General features: G+C 48.9%; 1 protein-coding gene across 5 annotated transcripts in view; it reads right to left on the reverse strand.

The window, feature by feature from the left end:
- Positions 1 to 510: 510 nt before the first annotated feature.
- The window catches only part of LOC111854060 (trinucleotide repeat-containing gene 18 protein), a 50,008-nt gene continuing 28,882 nt past the window's right edge, over positions 511 to 21,636 (reverse strand). For 4 of the 5 annotated variants that reach the window (XM_072704582.1, XM_072704581.1, XM_072704586.1 and 1 more), the window contains 15 exons: positions 21,205 to 21,580; positions 20,167 to 20,424; positions 16,822 to 17,064; positions 16,023 to 16,411; positions 15,429 to 15,578; positions 15,206 to 15,350; positions 14,701 to 14,818; positions 10,070 to 10,145; positions 9,637 to 9,745; positions 8,542 to 8,658; positions 7,487 to 7,639; positions 6,001 to 7,286; positions 5,530 to 5,766; positions 5,304 to 5,378; positions 511 to 5,219 (listed from right to left, as the gene is read on the reverse strand). In XM_072704582.1, the coding sequence (XP_072560683.1) occupies positions 5,013 to 5,219; positions 5,304 to 5,378; positions 5,530 to 5,766; positions 6,001 to 7,286; positions 7,487 to 7,639; positions 8,542 to 8,658; positions 9,637 to 9,745; positions 10,070 to 10,145; positions 14,701 to 14,818; positions 15,206 to 15,350; positions 15,429 to 15,578; positions 16,023 to 16,411; positions 16,822 to 17,064; positions 20,167 to 20,424; positions 21,205 to 21,580 (3,939 nt within the window). In that variant the 3' untranslated portion in view covers positions 511 to 5,012. The remainder of the gene's footprint in view (positions 5,220 to 5,303; positions 5,379 to 5,529; positions 5,767 to 6,000; positions 7,287 to 7,486; positions 7,640 to 8,541; positions 8,659 to 9,636; positions 9,746 to 10,069; positions 10,146 to 14,700; positions 14,819 to 15,205; positions 15,351 to 15,428; positions 15,579 to 16,022; positions 16,412 to 16,821; positions 17,065 to 20,166; positions 20,425 to 21,204; positions 21,581 to 21,636) is intronic. The other variant, XM_072704584.1, reaches the window with a different exon arrangement.

Here is a 21,636-nt window from a genome sequence, read left to right on the forward strand (position 1 = left end):
ACAAGGTTTAAGAGGTTTTAGAAATAGTACACTGTGGACCCCAGCAACCCTACATAGGACACATAGGTATGGATGATGAATGGATGAATGCAATGCTTCCTCACTGTGCCCTCAAAGACAGTCTGATGGCAGTCCCCTCTCTTGAAATCAGTCCCTATCAGAGGTATGGGCCACTCAGAAGGAATGTTCAACTGCTGATGGTAATTTACTACCCAAGATGACCAGCTAGAGTCAGATCCCACATGCACCAAACATAAATTCAGGTTCTTCCAGTTGCCACAGGACAAATCCCAGAGCTGCAGCAAAACCTGATCCAAAAATTCTCAAAAGCTAAGGATTCTGTCTTGTCTGCTAAATGTAGCGAGCGAGGAGATGGATGGTGTCACTTTCTAAATAGGACTCAGTACTGCCCCCTACAGGGCCACCAACAGTGCAGCCTGCTTTCAGCTGAAGCACTACGCAGGGGTTCATCTTTGAGTTTGGGGAAAATAAAGACATATTACACGAAACTTTTAGTTACATTTCTTTATTGATGAACAAACTATAAAATCTCGTTACTAGAAAGGCTTCAAATTAAAATGGAAACGCACATTCGAAGTATTTGTAATAAAAAAAGTAGGTAAATTTTATGTACACAAACACCACAAGCCACATTTCATCTCATATTTTCTAATGTGTTTTTTATTTATTCATTTTTACATGATTAAATGTTTATACAAAGTAACATATTCATATTTATCACCCCTCTCAAAAAAGGATAATTTATAAAATGTGGATGCTTTAAATTTCCAAAATAATCTTTTTTTTATTCTTTAAACAATGGTTCATTATTATTTTTGTAACAGGACCTTATCAACAGTGAAGAAACGGCAAATGAAAAGGGGTCAAGGTCCAGCCTCCAGCCTACTCTCGTCACGGTTTCTCCTCAGGTATCTCCATCGCTCTCTCTCGCTTACTCATCCCTCACTGAAGGCGCCACACCTCACTAGCAGCCACACAAAACCCAAATCAGCAGTATTGCACGTTTAGTGTTTAGGACAGAGTACGAGAGGGAAATGTCAAAATAAAAAAATAAAAACATTTGCAGCCTTCCAACATCACTGATGTGACAGAAAACAGTTCTTTGTAGAGAGACATGCGTACATGTATGTGTGGAGCTTACACACACACATATGCACACAGGCAAACTGCAGGATGCTCTTCTGGCCTCTGATGTCAGGTGGCGGGGGAGGGTGCTGCTGACACCTGAAATGACTATGCACCAGGGCACCCTGGGAAAGTCCACAGGAAGCAAGAGGGTTAACATGAAGCAGAGGCCTGCTGCCACCTGATCTGCAAGCAGCCAATCACAGATTGACAGTGGCAGGAGCAGCACTTCCTGGTTGGACAAAGCATCCAGCAGACCAGGACAGACCGTCTCACTCACAGGTGGAAGGGCGCACCAGGGATTAAAAGTCCAGGTGAAAGGACAGTGCTGAGAATATTTAAAGGTACTTCTCACGCATGGTCTCTCTGCTTCCATATCATTATTTTCTGCAGCATTCATCATCCAAATAGTTTGTAAAAGTGCATTGAGCTTTGGGAAACATTCTTTAGGGGCATAAATCATATAGATTAAGAAAGAAGATACTTTTAGGAGCAGATTTACGTAAACAACTGCCAAGTACTCTGGAGTCACTAAGAAAAAAAATCAGACAATCATTTGGCACTGATGAAAACTGGTTTCGCATTCATTTTACAACTGGATTTATCACAAAATAGCTTAACGTACAGTATTTAAAGCATTGGGTTTCTAAAAAATACTTCTTTTCTTGACTGACAGTCCTGTAAATACTCAACAGGACTTAACCTGCCTTTCAATCAAATAGCAATAAGGCTACTAACAAACTGAATGGCTTTACTAGATTACCACTAACACGGAGCAATAAAAACAAAATACTCAGCACAAATGCCTTTATGGGATATGCATAGTGTTAAAAATCAAGGACACTGATGATTCGTGACGCAGGTTAAAGTATTTCTGCAAGTAAACATTTGCGTAAACGCCTTTGGGATACGAGTCAGGACATTCATTTATTCTGGCATGACAAAAAAAGTTGTATGTATTTTTATATTGAAGTAATTGCACGTGTCTAGCTTGCCAAATCTACCTGCCAGTACCAGTTTGGAACTCAATGGCAATTAGGTTTAAAACTCAGATTACATCTTGGGCTTTATTCATCTCCCCACCTCAAACACCCCACTGGGGTTTGTTTGATCACGAGTCTGATACTTTTTTGAGCTGCAAATACACATTTACTGCACGTCAAGATCCCACGGGCTAATCAGCAATCGGGACAAAATCAGTCCTGTCAACAGCGAAATTATTTAGGACATGCACTCAACTTTATAAAAATCGATTCAAGGGCAAAAAAAGGATTATTGACTGGAAATGCAGCAAGCACATGCAGCAAGAAAGCAGTGCACACTGAGCTCATGGGAGTTTCACTTACACAAAAAGGGGTAGGAGGGCAGAGAAAAAAATTATTGGTTCAGAGAGAGAAACAATCAGATTGTAGAAGAAGTGGGTCCAAGCAACTAGAGGAGGCAGGAACAAGACATTTGATTGGTTGGTCCTGCCTCCTCTAGTTGCTTGGACCCACTTCTACAATCTGATTGGTTCACTCTGAACCAATCATTTATCCTGCCCTCAGAACATTTTTGGGTAAGTAAATCTCATGAGTGCAGGTTGAGGCCCATGTGGCACCCAAGGCAAGACTGCCAGCACATCCCAACCAAGATGAAAGTAAAATTGGCATGCTAAGTTGGCGCCTCCTCATAAGATGGCGCCCTAGCCATCTGCCTATGTCACCTAATGAGTGGATCTGCACTACAAACAGTAGTGCACAGAAACAAAAAGCCTCAGGAACCACAGATTTGGGTGACGAGCGACATCAAAGGAGGGGTATGATTGTGATGAGAAAGACCTGTGTCTCCCACCAGAGAGGGCATTTGGACACCATGTTTAAGGCAAGCAGAGACTCTCATTGCAACCTGGCCGATTCTCCGCAAAGAGGAACTGCGTAAAAGACAGATTGATCAGGCAGGTGCACCTCAATATTGGAAAAAAAAATTAAAGACCACTTTCTACATTCCTCAAGAAGTTTAAAGCATATCAAAACCTTGCATGGGTTAGCAACATTCAGATATCCAACTGTATTCAAAGTGCTTTTATCCAAAACGGCCAAAGGCAAGTCAAAACGGAAAGATCTAATTAAAAAACAAAATTAAGTGTTCCAGAGAATAACAATTTACAAGAATAGTTTTGTCACTGGTGTACTACTGTGGTCGACACTACACACAATAGTTTATTAAAAAAAAAACAAACAAAAAAAATATATATAATATGGGAGAACAGCATTGTGCAAATCCCTCAGCGGATCTGGATCCAATGGGAAGAGTGACAGACTGGTCATTAACACAAAGCCACCTACACTCAGAAATGTCCATTAAGAAGAAAAAAAAAATCTACAGAAGGCCAAGAACTACACCTAAGTGCTCACTATGGTACAATGGTACTCATTACCCACAGTAGCTAGTAAATACTGTTAAGGACTCCTGAAGCAGAACCCTGTATTGTGTTCTGTAACACAAGTTTTTTACCGCAATGTGCAGCCAAATCTGGATCCAGCAACTAGATTAAACAATACCCTCTACCTTAGGCTTCCATACCTTTAAAATTATATTCACAGTTTTATAAAGCTTTTCTTTAAAAAAAGAATCTGTACGTAAATATATAATACATATATATATGTATACACACAAAATACTGGGCTCCTCTCCAGCCCAGTTTAACTTGAGTTTAGAAAGGGTGCATTTGTCATCTCAGTTAGTTAAGACACGGGGGAGTCCGGCTGCATCCACCTGCCCCAGGTTGGCTGGAAGGAATCGGAGGATCAGTGCTTATGTTTTGGTAAGGTAACCACCCATGAAACTCAAGCAGATCTTTGAGAGAATTCCAAAATTTGAAAACAGGCATGGCAGGTTTGTGGGGGGGTGGGGGGGAGAGGGGGCTGAGGAATATCGCTCTCCTATGCCTCCCTAAGTGCTTGGGTCAACATTGCTCCCCTTTCACAAAACAGATTAGTGTCTTCGGAAGGCCGTTCATGTTACACTGCTGTCTGTGAAAGAAAATACAAATTTACATTTCTGTATAAGATGATATGTAGACTTCAGTCCATAGTGTAACCATAGTTTCTCCTCCAGAAGAATCCTGATTAGTTTGTTTCCCTGGCTTTTACCCTGATTGCCACCTTATTTTACTGAGCAGCAGATCCGGTCCTGTCATCCGGTGGTAGTGGTCCATGGTGGTTGGGTACAGATGGGGCCCTTGGCCTTGCAGATGCATGCTGACAAGGTTTGCTGGTGGTTGTTGGGACAAATGGACCTCAGCTGCGGGGGGTGGTTCTACCAGGATATTGGCCTTCACTGCCCCAAAGCCGTTACAAGTGCCAGGCTGCAAGTCATTGTGTCCTTTGAGCTCTCAAGCCCGGAGGATGGGTACCACCAATGAAAGCCAGTAGCAGCCAAAAAACGAAACTAGGTGTGAAATCGTGACAGGTACTCATCAGCCTCCCCTCGGGTAGCCACTTTCTATGTGGATATCACCACAACACCAGGAGCACTATTTCTTTACATACGTGCAGTGAGCTGCCATTGACCTCATTCTCACTTCCTCAAAAACATTTCAAGTCGCAGTGTGATGTGTTGCAATGCCCTGAGAGCAAATAATCAGGGAACCTCTGACTCAATCGGCAAGTCGACACAAAGTCCTTTGTCCCCGAGTCTTAACACTCGGGCATACTTCTCAGTTCCAGAAGCAAACTCCATTCTGCTATGTCTCCCGGACAATCATTCATACACATTTTGACAACTTCAAATAATATATTTCATGAAATGGGTTTCATTCCCTCCAGATACAACCACACCTCTGCTCTCAGGAGTCACAGGTGATAAGAGGGCTTATGGGTAGCTCAGCAAATGATGGGCACCCCATCTGTGTTGAAGATCATCCCTGTGGTGGGTTCATAAGTACCAGCAAGGTAGTAAAGATCTTCACTGTCCTGGTACTTCTTAGTCTTGATCATCTGCTCATACTGCTCCAGGCTGACTACCAGACACTTGTGAGAGACCGTCTGGACATCATTTTCATCGATGTGCGATGACTGATAGAGAGCACGCTGTGGACAAATGACAGAACGTTAGGAAAGGTGGTGCAATTAGCTGACAAGCATGACATGTCATCTCCACCCAGTTCTTCTCACCTCCATGAAGTCCTTCCTCTGGTTAGAGGCTTGCAGAGCTGCGGGGAGCCCCCTTGAGGACTTCTGATCCCAGTTCTGCCAAGAATCATCAAGTGAAACACACAATCAAACATTATTTTGTTGTTGTCTCCAGAGCAGACAATGAGGCATTGGCTGATATATACGTCATCTCAGATTAAATCTGTTGTGGAATGATCTATGAACATATGAAAGCAACAGATCTCACCTTTCCCTCGTGAAGCTTCTTCCCAGGGTTAGTTTCCTCGGGATGGTAGAACCACTTCACTCGGACCACCATATTGTTCCCCCAGGACTCCCACATGCTCTGGATGCGCCCAATATATGGCAGGTTGGGTCTTCCGGCAGACAGAAACACCGCGCAGTCTCCGATGCGGATCATCTCCTTCCCGCGCATGATAGCTTTGTAAAAAAGCTTCTTTGCCTTTCCTTTCATTCCACGCCTCTGCAGAGCAATTAACACAGAAACCAGGCTTTGAGAAAGTGTTTCAAATGGCTCGAATATAAAGCTGTCACTCAACTCACGATGCCAGTAATGAATGTCAACAAAGGCAGTCATTTTTTATTCAGTCTTAACAGTCCCTCTAATACAGCAGTTACTCGTTAATGTTTGAGACCACAAAACAAGGCAGACTGAGCATTTTTGCATGAAATGTATCTGTGAACAATGAATTCTCACCTGTGTTGGTTTACCGAACCACTTCCACAGCTGTCTAGCTGGAAGAAAGGCAGAGATTTTGGGCCTGTTCTCCACAGAGGGCAGACGCTGCCTCTTGGCCAGCTCCTTGGTAGTTGGGAGATGGATGCCCTCGCGCCTCTTGGGCCTTCCACTGCCTTGCTGCTTCTGTGGTGCCTGCTGCTTTGGACCTTTAGAGGTAGGGGGAGATGAAGCAGCCTGAGGTTTTGTGGACTGCTGGTCTCCTGTTTGGGGTGAGGCCTGCTGTGCCATGGAAGACGTCTGGGGAGAGGTTAGGGCCTCCTCGTCGGAGCTGCAGGAAGAGTCCTCGTCGGTCGTGGATGAGGAGGAGGAGGACGATGACGACGACGAAGAAGAGGATGATGAGCAGGAGGTGGAGCCAGAGGATGATGATGAGGAGCTGCTGGTAGAAGAGCTGGAAGAGTTGGAGGCGGGACTGGAGGCACGGGAGCTGCTGGAAGTTGCGTCCTCCTGTGTCTCCTTCTTCTGCGATCTATCTTCTTCATCACCCTCTGACTCAGAGCTGGAGCTGGAGCTGCTGCTGCTGCTCTCAGACTCTGCATCCTCATTCGCTTGGGCATCCTTGCCCTTTACCGGCCCATCCCCCCCACTTCCCAGCTCTCTAATGTTATAGGTTGAAATGCTTCCCATCTTGGGAACATCTACATCTGAAGCTTTAGCCTTGGGCGATTTCTGAGGAGTTTCCCCTGGATGGACGGCACCGTAAGCTATGCCCATCATGGTCTTGTGCTCTTTTTTGGACAGGCTCTGGTCTTCCATCATCATCAGGGCTTTGGTCTTCTTGGTTTTGGGAGACGTCACGCCTTCGTGGTCCAGCTTGATCATAATCTCAGCCTGAGGCGCTTTCCTCTGCGGCTTTGTTCCAAGCCCACCCTCGGGGGGATCTTCACTGTTCTTCCCTCTCTTGACCGATCTGACTTTCCCGGTTCTGCCGCCTTCGTTATTTGGTACAAAGGAACCGAGGGAACCTGCAGTGTCTGCAAATATATCGCCGGGCAGGACCTTCCCATACATAGGAGCCGTGTAGACAGGCTGCAGTTGGGAGTACGCTTTGGTGGAAGCCTTCACTCTTGCAGCTTTCTTCTGTCGTCCATTAGGCATCAGGACAGAGGACCTGGCTGTCCCAGCCTCCTGGCATTTTCGACCCGGCCTAGGTCCCGGTCTTCCAGAGACCTGGGGCTTTGTCTGGGTATCTGAGGAAGAGGAACTCGCTGCCTTATCTTGCCCTTCCGGAATGGTCTCTGGCTCTGTGAAGGAGAAGCGGGATTACCAGGCCGACATTAACCAAGGTTCATGGTAAGGGTAAAACTGTTTCTTCACTCCAAGCTGAAATGTAGTTAAAACTTCCCAAATTGTCTTCCTTATGAAACATACAGGCAGTCATTGAAAAGCTTCCTTTGCCTGCAGTTTGTCACCTAGCTATCCAGTAGCTTTTTTGTGGCATTACCCGGCTTCGGCTTTGGTTTCCTCCCCCGGCTTTTTGGAGTAGCCTCCTCCGGGACCTGCAACTCAACCTCTTTGCTCTCTGGTACGTCTTTGCTGGTCTTCCTGCCCCGCCTCTTCGTGTTGGGTACCAGAAGAGCGGGAGATGGCTCCGCACCTGTGGGACAGACCAGGCAGGTGAATTTACGAGGGCCTCAAACACGCACGTGTTGGGGCGAGGGCGGGGTGTGTTTCAGAAATCAAACAAACTGAAAGCCAGTACAAAAATCACATCAGACAGGGGGCGCTACAGACATTACTTATTCTACCTCAACATAATGTTAGAGATAACCTATATATAGCATCCAGTAATATAGGCTATGTCACTCCATGCTCAAGCTGTGTCCATTCAGGCTTTTTATAGCAAGGTATCAGGTGGCTACTCCTGCAATCAAACTTTACAGACATCTTAGCGTTATAGGTCAGGGATCATTTAAAAAGCACACAGAATAAAACTATCCTAAAATAACACGGCTATGAATCAGAAACATTCAAGACGAGGTAATGAAATTACATTTATGCCTAAAGAACTAATTTAACCAATATGAAATCCAAGTGTTCTGCGTGTCCTGCAAGATATTAGACCCGATGTAAGTGGATATTTGTTCATAAAGTGTTTTGTCCATGTTTCCATTTCCCAAAAAAAAAATATTTGTGGAACAGTAGGTGTGGTGCTCTTTTAACGGGGGAAAACCAGTGAGGCTGGGAACCGCATTTGCGTAATATATCTGACATGCTGATAAATCAGGGAGATGGCCATTTAAAACACATCACTGTCTGCGCTAGCAAAACAAACCTCCCTGGCATCGTTCGGCGCTAAACTTCAAAGGCCAAAACCAACAAATCGCAGGCTGAAGCTCACCCAAATAAAACAGCCCCCTGGCCCCAAGTTTACACTACTTTAAAAATATTATTTGAATATCAGTAGCAAAGCTAAATGTGCCCCTTATTGAGGAGCCCCGCCACACTCAGATGTTTCCCCTCAAACGTCAGCTCTCTCCCGCTTCGCCAAACACCCACACTGGATCTTGTAGTCGGGGGGGAGGAGGCGGATGTGAGACAGAGGGATCCGCCCGGTGTCCCCGTCATCAAACTCCACAGTTATCAAGTCCTCGTCCTCGTCCCCGTCCGGGTTTCCTGTCAGCATGAGAGCAGGGCAGGCCATGAGACGCAGACCCACAAACGTCACACCAAGGCGTCACACAAGACTGGCTGGCATTTGGAAGATGACAACAAACTGAAGAATGAAAGTGTCAAAGGCCCATCCCTTTAAGCAAACTAAGGATACTGGTGAGGAGAATCCCATGCTTTTAAAAGGAGACAGTACAAAAGCATATTCATGAGGTCGACACCCCTCCCAGTCACACCATCTGATTGGACGGGATTCCTCTGCCTCCCAGCTTCCTCGAGTCCTTCGGGCTTCACGTCCAATCAGTGTGGCCCTCCCGACCCAGCCTGGGTTCCCCCAAATGAATGGGAGCTCGTTGTACGCCTTCGTTAAAAACAGCCTCCCCTTAATACAACACCCCTTGTATCATGAAATGCTCTGAGTGGACCTTGCATTTCCTACATTCATAGATTCTGAAGCCTGGATTTTAGCCTAAGTGGTTTCTTGACCATCTTCCAAATCCAATACCTCTGTAGGTAGGGGTGATAATTTCTTCTAGAGGCAAGGGCTGCAGAACTATCCCTAACAGCCTTCACCCAGAACTCAGGCCTCTGCTCAGAGTATGAGCTGCTGCTGGGAGCAGATGCTGTTCCACTCTTATCTCAACCTGACAGGAGGGTCTGCATCCACATGCAGCACGCAGGCAGATGGACGGGGGTCAAATTTTCACAGAAAATATTTGCACATCACACGTGCCCCACTCCCCGTACGAATGTGCTGTCCGGCCGAGGCGTGAGCTACCGTGAGGGGACAACCAACACCTGCCCTCCAGGAGCGATTAGGGGTCGCCCCCATTTTGGGATGGGACAAAGGAAAAGGGGCGGCAGAGCTCAGTTTCATGGGACGAGTCGGGTGCAGCTGACGTGGAAAGATGGGGCCGAGAGGACCTTCAACCGAAGGTCCTCCAGAAAACATCACAGTAAGCAAGAAGGAGAAGGCAGTGTTACCCCTGACAACGGTGCCCGGGTAGAGGCAGCGGTACTGCTGGCTCCAGTAAGCGGCGATGCGCGTGCCCTCAGGGAGGTACCTCACCGACGGAGGCTTCACGTCCATAATCTGCAAGGGAAAATCAGCGTGTGGGCCCAGCTCTGACGTAAAGGGAAGCGAGGGGAAGGGGAGATTAAACAGTGTTTAGGAAAGCCGGGGTGGGTGGGGGGGGAGGGGGACAGTGGTAAGTTTATATACTGTTTATCTTCATCAAGCATCTGGGGAACATGAAATCATTCTGTTGCGTCGCTCCCTTTCCAGAAAACGCCATGAATCATCAGCTGCGATGAAAACGGATTCATAAATCTGTCGGAGGGGCCGCGGTAACACCGGGTATTTTTGGCAAGGGGAGAGGCTGGCCGTCCCCGTGTGTGTGTGTGGGGGGGTACTCACCGCTTCCTGCAGCAGCTGCTCCAGGCAGTAGATGTGGGGTCGGTTTCCTCGCTCGCCCTCCACCATCACCCTGTATCTGCAAGATACGAGCCCCCCCACAGCCTGCCGTTAGGACTTACGGGAAGCGGGCCGCCATGTAGAGTAATCACCGGATCTGAGCGGACCCACGGAGCGCAGTCGCTTGCACACGCACCCTAAACTACACAGGCAACATACCCCGCCCCACCCCCAACAAAAACAATATTTCTGCGCTGGTTCATAATTGCATGTCTTAGGGTTGATCCTTGCTCGCCTGATCGATAGAGGCATGACCTAGGAGTATCTAAATAAGCCCCGAGCTCAGGCAGCTTCAGAGTTCACTCAGACTCTTTGAAGAGTGAAGCCTTTGAGGACCAAACGTTGCTTTGAAGAACCTTTCAAACAGATATGCCCTGTGGAATCCGACGTCTTCCAGCGGCCTTGCTGATGCCCTACTCTCACGCTTTGGGGAGGGAGACACAGAGGTGGTCATGGGGCTGACGTAAAGGAGAAGCTTTGTGGTGATCTACAATGGGGAGATGGGTTTATCCGATAAGCTGAACGGCGGTCCGGTTCCCATTGTGCTGTAGCCATGGTCACCGAAGACAGGAGAGGAGTCAGCCATTGTCACGAGAGAGTTCCGGGTGCAGAACCTGACGGAACAGGCAGGCTGCTCCAGCTGCTCAAAATGTATGTCGCCGGAACCATCGGCATGAATCATGGCAAGCTGACAATTACATAGTTACGGTAGCGTTTTTAGAAGCTCAGCTCCCTCCACCCCACCCCACCCTGAACATCACCGTGACCTGGTTCTTTCAACCAGCCATCAGAATGTTCTATATTAAGGGGGTGGCCATTTTTCCAGCACATAACAGAAATCTAAGCGATTCCGGGAGTAAATTAATTTCAGGCTGTCTGCTGCAATAACAGTAATGAACTCTGTTAAAAGGCCTTTTTCAAAGGGAAAGGGAACGCAGGCTTTAATCTTAAAGACAAACAGCCTGAAATGCCCCTGGCAACTCAGGATTTTCAGCATCAGCTGCCACGTATTTTTATATATTTTGCAGCCGTTTCAAACATAAACGTCCTCCCAGCGGGACCTTTGTGCGGCGATCACACTGTCTGCAGAACTCCAACCAGGCGATGCTCAGTGCGCGCTGCGCAAAGTAAAGGGCGTCATTGAAATAAAGCTTTGATGTATGGGGGGGAGCCGTATTACCGCGGTGAGACCAGGAGCGTATTCTGCTTCCCTCTCAGGACAGATTGGGAGTCAGTTCTGAAAGACAGATAGGATGTGCTTCTGTTCCACTTGTGTTCTGAACCAGAGATCCCCCCCCCCGCCACCACACACACATTTGTATTCATATCTTTCTGGGGACCATTCATTCATTTATATGGGGGAAAACTAATCCCAAACATTGACAGCCTTTACTAAGCCCTAACCTTAACCATAGGTAAGCAAACAAAATGCAATTTAAGTTTGATTGCGGTCACAGATTTTTGGAAAATGTTTCCCCCTGGGGTGGACCGAAAATTTGGCCCCCACAACGTCAAAATAACAGGTTTCTCTCTCTCTCTCTGCCAGGCAGAGAGTGGAAGCAGCTTTCTAATGCCAGAGATGACCATTATCTAAATCGGAGGATGACCTCAAGTGACCTTCAGAAACAATGGGAAACATTAAGTGGTGTGAAATGCACTGCTAGGACAATTCATAACAGGACTGAAGTCATATAAAGCAAGGAAGAAGCCCTTCATTAATGAGAAGCAGGGAAGAGCCAGGCTGGAGTTTGCAAAAACCCATAAGTTGAGAAATGAGTGAAACTGAAAATTTTGTAGTGGTCTCAATTTTTCCCCTCCCTCCCACCCACTTTCTGGTATTGCATATTGCATTCATAAGATCCGATATTTTTATGCTATTGTTGAAGCACTGATCTCATTCTTGATGCTTCCATGTCTTGCACCCTATGCTGGTTGGGATAAGCTCACTGGATACGTCATTGGAAGACTGATACATTGATTATTGAAGTTCCTAAACGGCAACGGCACCTGCTGGCAGGAACAGGTTTGTGGCATTACGTTTCCACGCAGCTGAATGCTCTCCCAGCTCCATCTCTGGTTGGTTTCATCCCCACAAAGTCTCAGGCATGTTTGCAGCATTACTGCGGGCCGATCTGGAGGAAGACCAGCACGGCGATGGCCCGGAATCCCCGTCCTCCCAGGATGCGCAGCAGGGGGGAGCGCAGCAGCCCATCCAGCTGACTGACATCGACAGGGATGTTAGCGGCTGACGATCAGTATCGCGCCGCTTCTCCACGCCGTCTTCATGTACACGGCTTCATCCAGAGCCCAAATCCGCCCGCAGGCCACACACACACCCGGCCGTCACGGGAAACACGATTAGACTGAAAAAAAGCACTAACTAAAGAAGGAGAAGCAGCAGTGACCCGGCAGGCATAGACTCCCCCCGCATCAGCAGGCCGTGCTAAGTCCAGCTAAGCAAAACGACGCTTTAGGCTCAAAGGAAATGAATAACAGTACCAGAAAGTCCCCCCCCCCACACCAAGAAATAGCTAATCTTCCCTTTTTAACACAGCAGCCGCATCTCTGAAGTGATTAGGCTGTGTGCGATACGGGACAGACACGCGATACTGACGCGGTGAGTGGGGCCAGGCAGCCTCCCACATCCCAAAGCGAAGGACAGAGACACCGGGACATTTGGTCTACACAGACTCAACAATGGATACAAAATACCCCTTTTTAAATTTAAATGCATAATTCAGACCTAAACATCCCTGCTCTAAACTTTGAAAAAATATGGGAACTCGGGAAAGCTATTATTAAAGTTCCATCCATCCATTTCCTATAACTGCCGGTCCTATGCAGAGCTGTGGGGGACTGGAGCCTATCCTGGAAGTTAGCAATGCAAGGAAGGGAATAACCCAAGACAGGACATGCATGCATGTGCTCGCACACTCGCTTGCAAGCGTGCGCACGCACACACAGTGGACTGTGAGGGGAAACCAGAAAACACAGGGAGAACATGCAAACTCCTCACACATGGGACCCTGGCAGAGACTCGAACCCTGGTCCCACAGGTGTGAGGCAATAGTGCCACTGCGCTACCGGGCTTCCCCTCCATTAAAATTATTCTGTTAAACCTGATCCTGCTGAAACGTGACCTATAACAGGGGGATGACATCAGCAGGTGAATATGACAGCAGGCTCAGCCAACAGTTCTTTCCCAGCCTGGCTTTCAAACTTGGTTCCCTCCCTTTCTGAACTCTGATTATTACTCACAAACTGGTCATACTGGTTACTCCTCTATAGAGTCAGCACAGGAACTGGTTTTTAGACATTCACTTTCCACCCCTGGATGCATTAATCTGTCCACAAAACAGAACAACAACTTGGCCATTGCAGACAAAGGCAGGCACACGCGCAGTCAAATTGCAATTAAGTGCAAATGAGAGTGTAGGCCGAGAAGTCAGCCGGCAGGAATCCCAGCCGGAACGTCCCATTCCTCTGCCGCTGAGCTGCCACGGAGAGGTACGGTCAAAACGACTGGGAGTGCTGGGTCCATACAGGCAAAGAAAAACACAAGAACATCAGGGCACCGACTCGCATAGCGGTTCATGCCTAAATAAATTCTACAGGCCGGATCACAGCCTCCAGGCTTACAGACCATATACAAAGCAAACGCTCATAACCAGCCATCAAAAGTGTGAGAGAGTGAAGGAGTTCACTGTGTTACTGGGAGTCGTATTTCAGAATATACCTCCCCCCCCTCCCCACCACGTAAATGCAAGGCGACTTCTCCCAATGAATAACAAGCCTCATTTTGCACTTACGGGGAAATTAAATTATGGGTCATTTCATTTGCATGGCAGTGAAGGGAGAGAAACATCGGAGGGGCCGGAAGCCGCAGAAGTCGCCGCCGCTCTGTGCTCGCAGAAGCATTCCCGGCAGTTTGGAAAAAAAAACCCCGGAGTCATAAAACGGGATCCGCCGGCGCTCAGACGCATCTGTCAGTTTTACGGCCTGGGGTTTGTGTTTATATCCGAAGCACGAATTCCGTTTTACGCGAGCAGTAACTCAGCAGCAGGCCGTGCAGTAAAGTCCTTCCTGAGCGAGCCAGTCGCCACGGTTAAGGTTCCTTAAAACTATCCCCAATAAAAAGGCTCAGTCCAAACGCTCCCCACAGGGGGGGGGGGGGGGGGGCACACAGGGAGCTGCCCTCTCTGATGATGAACGCGGTACAGGCTGGGGGGAGGACCTCAGATGGGGGACTGTGAGCAAACACCTCCCTCGCAGAGGCGTAAACAATTAATCCCACATGACACGTCTGGGGTAAGCGGGGGGGGGGGGGGGGGGGCAGGGTGCCATGCATCCAAGCACTCAGCCTGGTCATTTAGCAAATGAACAAAAACCGGCACCCCCTCCCCCCAGACAACGTCTCACGTAAACGACCTCATTGTTATGTTGTCAATGCTGCAGAAAAGCTAGTGAATCACGGCTGCAGGAACGTGGAGAGAGAGAGAGAGAGAAACAGAGAAATTGAGAGAGTGATGGGGGGGGGGGGGTGTCACTGCTTTTCAGAACGGGGGTGCACTCACATGTCTGGTGAGTGCACAGTGCTGACGTGGCCGGCGTACAGCAGCTTGTCGTCCATGGGGATGAGCACCCTCAGGCCGTCCTTCAGGTCATCCTTATCGATCACGCAGTTCTGGGGGGCTGTAAGGCACACACACACACACACACACACACACACACACACACGCACACACACACACACACTTCAGAGGGAGGGAGCATAGATGGGACAGGCAGCTGAGGCGTTACGAGTACTTGATCATGTGACTGGCCGGTCGGCTCTGATTCGCTGGATGTGTACGTGTCAGTCTGCTCCCTGCATATTAAAACTCCCTGGCTTGTGAACAAGCACCAATACGTGACAATAACCAGGATGCCACTTTGCGGCTAAATTATGCAAACTGTACTGCAGGCCATTATGAGGGGCCGGCCATCCCGAATCACCAATGAAGGAGGCCGGCACAATGCCATCAGACTGGGCAGACGCTGGCTGATTTAACGTGGGTGCCTGATGGTGACAGGACTCACCGGGGGTGTTAGGCCGGTCCAAGGGCGCCCCCTGCGGAAGGTTCTCATCCTCTGAGAAGCTGCTGTCCTGGCTGGGCTCAAAGTCCTCGTCGGCGGCCATGCTCTCCATCAGCTTGCTCACGGCCCCGCCCTTTCCCCGAGGCTGCTGGGAAACGAGGGAAATGAGAGCTTTGGTCTCACCCACAGCCCCCCACCCCAAAGCTCGCCAACGGGTGTTGCCCACCTCCTTCTTGGCCTCCCCCTGCTTAGACTTGGTCCTGCCCTTACGGCCCAGGCAGATGGGGGAGCCAGGTGTGGCAGGGAGGGGCTCCACGGGGGTGCTGCTCAGCGGCGGGGGGGACATGCTCAGGGGGCGCTCCGCATCTTTTTTTTTCTGAAAGGCAACAGAATAGATTTAGCATGGAAACCATATCCAGAAAACGATAACCCTCTCACCACCAAATGCCCCATTTTGGTAAAAATGTATGTGAATGACTCCATCAACATGGTAAACATGGAATGCAGCTCTGCAGGGTAGGAGTCTGGGTCTGTGTCTGGAAGGTCATTGGTTTGAATCCCGTGGCCAGCAGAGAGATTACATCACCGCCAGGCCCATGAGCCAGACCCTTAACCCTAAAGACTGTTGCAGGGCTGCTGGATAAATGGCCAGGCCATCGCAATGACCCCGGCAGTCCAATCACAGTGGTCATACTGGCTCAAATAATACGTAAAGTGTCAAAGACACATTCTGGCATTACCCACAATACCTTCTCTGTAACCTGCAACATGACGCGGGTCTGTCATGCTGTTTTGAGGTGGGGGGCCGGGGGGGAAGCACCTTTCCTGCATCCTTGAGCTCGCGGGGCATGGCGGTCTCCTTCCTGGGACAGCGCATGGCTTTGGGGAGCAGAGGTGGGGGGCTTTTGGCCGGGGGGGAGGCGGCATCGTGGAGGAAGATACGCTCACTGCGCCGGCGCGCCCAGGGGTCCTCGTCGCTGGCGTCGGGCCCCAGCTCCAAGCTGGACTCCCGCGGCGAGCGCAGCCGCTTGGGCCGCCGGCCCCGCCCCCCACTCGCCTTCAGCCTGAAGGGGCTGGCATCCTCACGGCGGGCGCTGGCAGGGGGCAGGAGGGGCAACTCAGGGGGTGCCCTCTTCCCGTGAAGCAGCGAGGGGAAGTTCTTACGGATCTTGACATCGCTGTCCGAGTCTGTGTACTCAAACTCCGTACCTGCAGGTAAGACGCATGGCAGGTGCTGACTAACCGCTGTTGCCTGTAGATCCTACAGGAGCCTGACCACAGAACAGCCCAGAAGCTTCCGAAAGCTTCAGCACTTCAAAGGCAGAGCTAATCCACAATGGCCGACACGCTCTCCAGCTCCCCGATTACACCCGTGGGACACCCGGGCTGCATGACGCGCTGGCATTCCCACCAAACAAGTAACCAATGGCAAGCCACAGACACAATGTTTCCACCAATCCTGAACTGTTAGGAGCTCACTACTCACACATGATTGGACGATGGAACTGGCCGGCTTTCCACCCAACGAAATGTCCCTCAATAACCCAAGGTTGCTGTCCCACCCGATCCATGACTATAACATTCATTCATCCATCCCACCACCCCCAGTGTGAGATTACCCAGAAGGCTCTGCCTTGCTTCCTTCTTCCTAGCCTTCTGCTTCGCCTCCAGCTGAATAATGGAGAGCGGTGTGGGCGTGACGGGGCTGGGGATGGCATTGGCAGCGAAGCGTGCGAGCAAACCCAGGCCACTCTCCTCCAGCGAGGACGAGCACAGCCCATCGCTCCCATCCAGCCCAAACTCATCCTCCTCCTCATCCTCATCCTCGTCCTCGTCATAGTCCTCCTTGTCCGAGAAGTAATCTGAGGAAAAAAATTTTTAAAAAGGCGGAATCATTTGGATTTCCCAGCAAGGAGACCCAAGAGAAGTCAGATCAAATGTCTGAAATGTCTCCTCAACACGCTACACAAAAACAACTTTACACTCAAAACACCTGATGACTATCAAGCAGCTAAAATCCTTCAGAGCTCACCATGCAAAAAATAAATACAGATCTCACATCTCTGTCTACAACAGCAGCTGATGTAAAGCAGCCGCATGCGTATATGACACGATCACTATCTGCGGAGGCATTCCCTCATTTTGACTGGGGGGGGGGGGGGGTGGGGCAAGTAAACGTAGCCACCCGGCTGAGCCTCTGGGACGCATCTGCTGTCCCCCCACAGAGGCGGCACCGTGCAGCGTGTCACCAGCTGCCACCGAAGATCGGATGTCTGGGGGCCTAAATTTACCAAGGAGGGAGTGTTACTGTGACGACGCAGCAGGCCGAGACTAAGCAGGGGAACAAAGCCCGATTTAACGGGGCCGTCCTGAGCGGGCTGGGGTGCCGCATCCGCACACATCGAAATTTAAAAAAGAATGAAGATTGATCCAGCCAGCTTGAGGCCGGAGGGCTGGGCAAATCCAGACAGATCTAACCGGGGAAGCCAGAACTTCCAAAAAGAAATGAGTTGGGGAATTTAATGACATACATGCCACTTTTTTTTCTCTTTTAAGATTGCTAATACAGACTTGTTAGTTGCATGTGTTTAATGCGTTTGAGGGCGAGAACTGAAAGGCGAAGGTCTAACCAGACAGCAGGCACCCTGCTCTCAAAAATCAATAAGGCAGATGTTAGAGGGACGAGGACACTAGACATTACGTGTCAGCCAGGTTGGCACATGAACACATACAATTATATATAAAAAAGCAGGAAGGGGTTAAAGGGAGGCAGGGGTTTAGGACAGCGTTTCCCAAACGGGTCCTCGGGGAGCCCAGACGCTCCACATTTCGGCTCCCTCCTCGCCCCAAACGTGGATTGCCTGTGGGTCCTCATGGACCAGATTGAGAAACACTGGTTTAGAAGCAGCCAAAGTGTGCATCTTTGGCCCTTAATGCAGGTATAACACACAGAGACAAGGCAGGGTAACCCTGGGCGATCAAAATTAAACAGAGCAGAAGAAGCAAGCCTGGGGGCACATGAAGAGCTTTGCGTGGGCAGGTCTGTACGGCTCACGGGCCCCAGGGGCCCCTCTGTCGGGGGGGGGGGGGCTCACCAGCCGTGGTTATGCTTAACCTGGTCCAGCATCGTCTTCCTGGTCGCCCACCCCTGTCCCATGCACTGGCCTTAATGCAACTATAGTGACGTACAAAGAGAACATCTTAGTAATAATGATTATCATCATCATCATTACTACATCCTATGGATAAAATGTCCATAGCAAAGCCATAATCTGCTCCATAACTGAGGTTGCCTTACGCTCCTGTCTGTGTCTGAGGACCACTTCTAACAACCACCAGCTCACTAAGCAAGAACCTTCCAGATGAATCTACACTAAAAAAAATACATACCGCTTTCAAATCTTTTTAACTTATTATTATTTAACTATTAAAAAATCTACGGAAATTCTACCCTTGGTTTTCTATACCACCTTCTACCCTTCAAACAAGTCACTTCAGCATCAACCCCATATGCCCTAAAACGTCAAACTGTGCTGTCAGGAAATATCTGCCTTAAAGCAGGGTTGCGGTCTTGGATGCTCCAGGTCAAGCATAACTACAGCTTCGGGGGACAGACTGCTGTATTCAAGTCACATCTGAACAGGATCAAACTCAAAATGGTGATTTTTCATATTTGTTTGGGTTTTGTTCTTCGCTGAAATGTAGGACAAGTGATTAGTCGAAACTCAAATCAAAAGGACCATATTTTATATTAAAGACATAAGATTAAAAGGCTGGCGCTCCTACTTACAGGACAATGTTCATGGCTCAGGTGACATGGAAAGTGACCTCGCGCAGCCCAGCTGCCTGCCCTACTCCCAGCCAATCGCTTCGCTTCTTTTTTGCGTAGCAGGACAAGCAAACGCATAAGACCGATAAGACAGTGAAAAGCATCATGGGTAGGAGAGGGGGGTCAGAGGTGGGAAAAGATGGCTGGACAGCTGCGGGGAGAAAGCAGGCATTCTAACACAGCTAGGTTATTCGTAGTTTAGTTCACATGGCGCACCCCATTTTCCAAATATCCCTCAGAGACGACCAAGGAGCGGCGGAGCAAAGGCGCAGCTACAACCCCAGGAGCTGGCTGGAGAAACTGTGGCCCCAAGTCAAGAGCAAATGAAATCAGGCAAGAACAAATTTGGCTTTTTTGTGCACAGAAAGAGAGAGGGGAAAAAAACCTGCATGAAATAGGTGTTTACATATCTATACTAAAAAAAAATCCTGCTGTGTTGAATCAGTTACCTTTCCCTCTTTAAAAAAAAATGCATTAGTGCCCCTATACCAATGAATCACTTTGGGTATTTTCTTGTTCAGTAAAAATTTCCATACTGGTCTCCAAGTGAGATACTAAAACTGGTTTAACCAGCCCAGCCCCTCCCCGACCCCCAAAACTCCTGTTCCTGTTCCGTTTCCAGGTAAACCCCTCCACTGTGCAGCCAACCCAAGTGTCAGATCTGAGGACGGTTTTCCCTTTTTGGAGGGAAATAAGGTGTTCTTTTTGGCAGGCCTCGGTTACAGTTCTGCAGAAAGGGATATTTGAAGAACAGAGCAGTATTTAGGAATGGCGTGAAGCAGCAGCCTAGTCATCTAAATGGAGGTGAGGGAGGACACAAAGGCACACAGTTCGCTTGTTTCCATGAAAACGAGAGCAGCATGTTTAATAAGCTTGGGTACCAAACTGCAGTACAATCATCAGGCAAAAGTTCCCACACAAACTCCCATTACAGTTCTAAAAACGCGACAAAAATTAAAATCAAGTCATTAAAAGGGGGGAGGGGGGACTCGAAAAAGAGCCAATATAATCACAGTCAGAGAACAGGAGGCAGGCTTTGCTGCTGGGAACAGGCCAGACAGGGCAGCTCCCTTGCTGGCTGGGGAAGGGCTGAGAGCTACCATCTGAATTCTGTACAGAGGACGGCTCTAGTAACCTTGGTCGAACGAGTCCTCGGAGGAGTACGCCTCAGCCTCCCGCAGGAGTAAAGCAAAGTGCTTGTGTTTTGTCTTGCCCAGCGCCCGTTTTGGCTTCACAGTCCCCGACGACGTGGCCCTCTTCGATGACGTGTGGCTCTTGCGGGACCCAGAGCTGCTCAGGCTGGACTCCCGGGCCCTTGAGTTGGGCCGGCCCAAAACGGGCCGAGACAGCCACCCGGCTTTTATAGACTTGTCCTCTTCTTCCGAGTCCGTGTCTGCGGGGGAAAACCGGATTGTGTTTGTGTGTGTTGGGAGGGAGGGGCAAAAGGGGAAGTTTTAGAGGGAAAGATACAGTCTTAAAACATTACAATTTGAACACCAAGAGGAACAATGAATCCAATCCCTTTGGTTCAATCATGTTCCGACAATAAAGCCCATCTGCTAGTCTTCAGGAGGACAGGAGGAGCACAGGCAAATCAATGCAGAACCAAGACCCCACCGAAACTCATTCCCACAACGCCCACTTTACCCATCTGCAATAGGTGCATTTCCCAAATCTACCATTTGCCAAGTGGATGCACACTTGACACACTCACATCAAGCTCATTTGTGGTGTTGGGAAATGGAACGTTCAGACTCAGAAAGTAACAATCCAGATGATTTTGTTTCAACCAAACCAGTTTGTTATAAAGAGTACTAAACTGGTTGGTTAATACAAAAGATTGATACATTTACCCAGAACTTTCCACTTCTGGGTAAAAGCTCCCCAAAAGGCTAACAATGTGGAAATATGCAGTAGAAGAGAAGAATCACTCAACCAGAAACAGAAACTGCCAAAAGAGGCAGTTAAATCCCAGGCCTTTCAACAGTCTTCAGTATGACTAGCTTATCGAATGTTAGCATCCACCTGCGTTTGTGGAGCTCTTGCCCCAATGCTACCCTTCTGAAAGCTAAACCAGAGGTGGCTCCTTGACAGCACATCCCAAGAATACAGCTATCTGCTTCACTTTGGATGAAAGCACCCACCAAATAAATAAATGCAAATGTTTACTTACTGTTGGAGTAGCTGCTAACTTCGGAGCGAGCAGGAGAGAAGGATGCTTTACTCTGACCTTTCAGCTTGTGGCTTTCACCCATGTGCTTTGTTTTGGCAGCCATTTTGTTTTTACCTCCCTTGGAAGGCTTCTCGTAGATGCCCAGGCCTTTTGAGAGAGCCTGCTTGCCCACCTTCGCTTTCATGTCCATTTCTTGGAGCGAGGACAGCCTGCCACAACTATTGGGGCTCACGCGGGGTTTCCCTGAGGGGCACTCGAGAAACTTAAATGGGTGCTTGTTGATTTTGCTGAGCTTGGTCAGTGACAAGGCCTTGTCCAGCTTGGCTGCCAGCTCCTGCTCGCTAAGTCTCCTTTTCTTTGAGCTTTTACTCTGCATCTATGAGGGAACAGATGTTTGGGGAGTATTAGGCACCTCAGCCACGTCGGTTCCGA

This window comes from Paramormyrops kingsleyae, chromosome 22 (genome assembly GCF_048594095.1).
Source record: "Paramormyrops kingsleyae isolate MSU_618 chromosome 22, PKINGS_0.4, whole genome shotgun sequence".
Taxonomy (NCBI): Eukaryota; Metazoa; Chordata; class Actinopteri; order Osteoglossiformes; family Mormyridae; genus Paramormyrops; species Paramormyrops kingsleyae.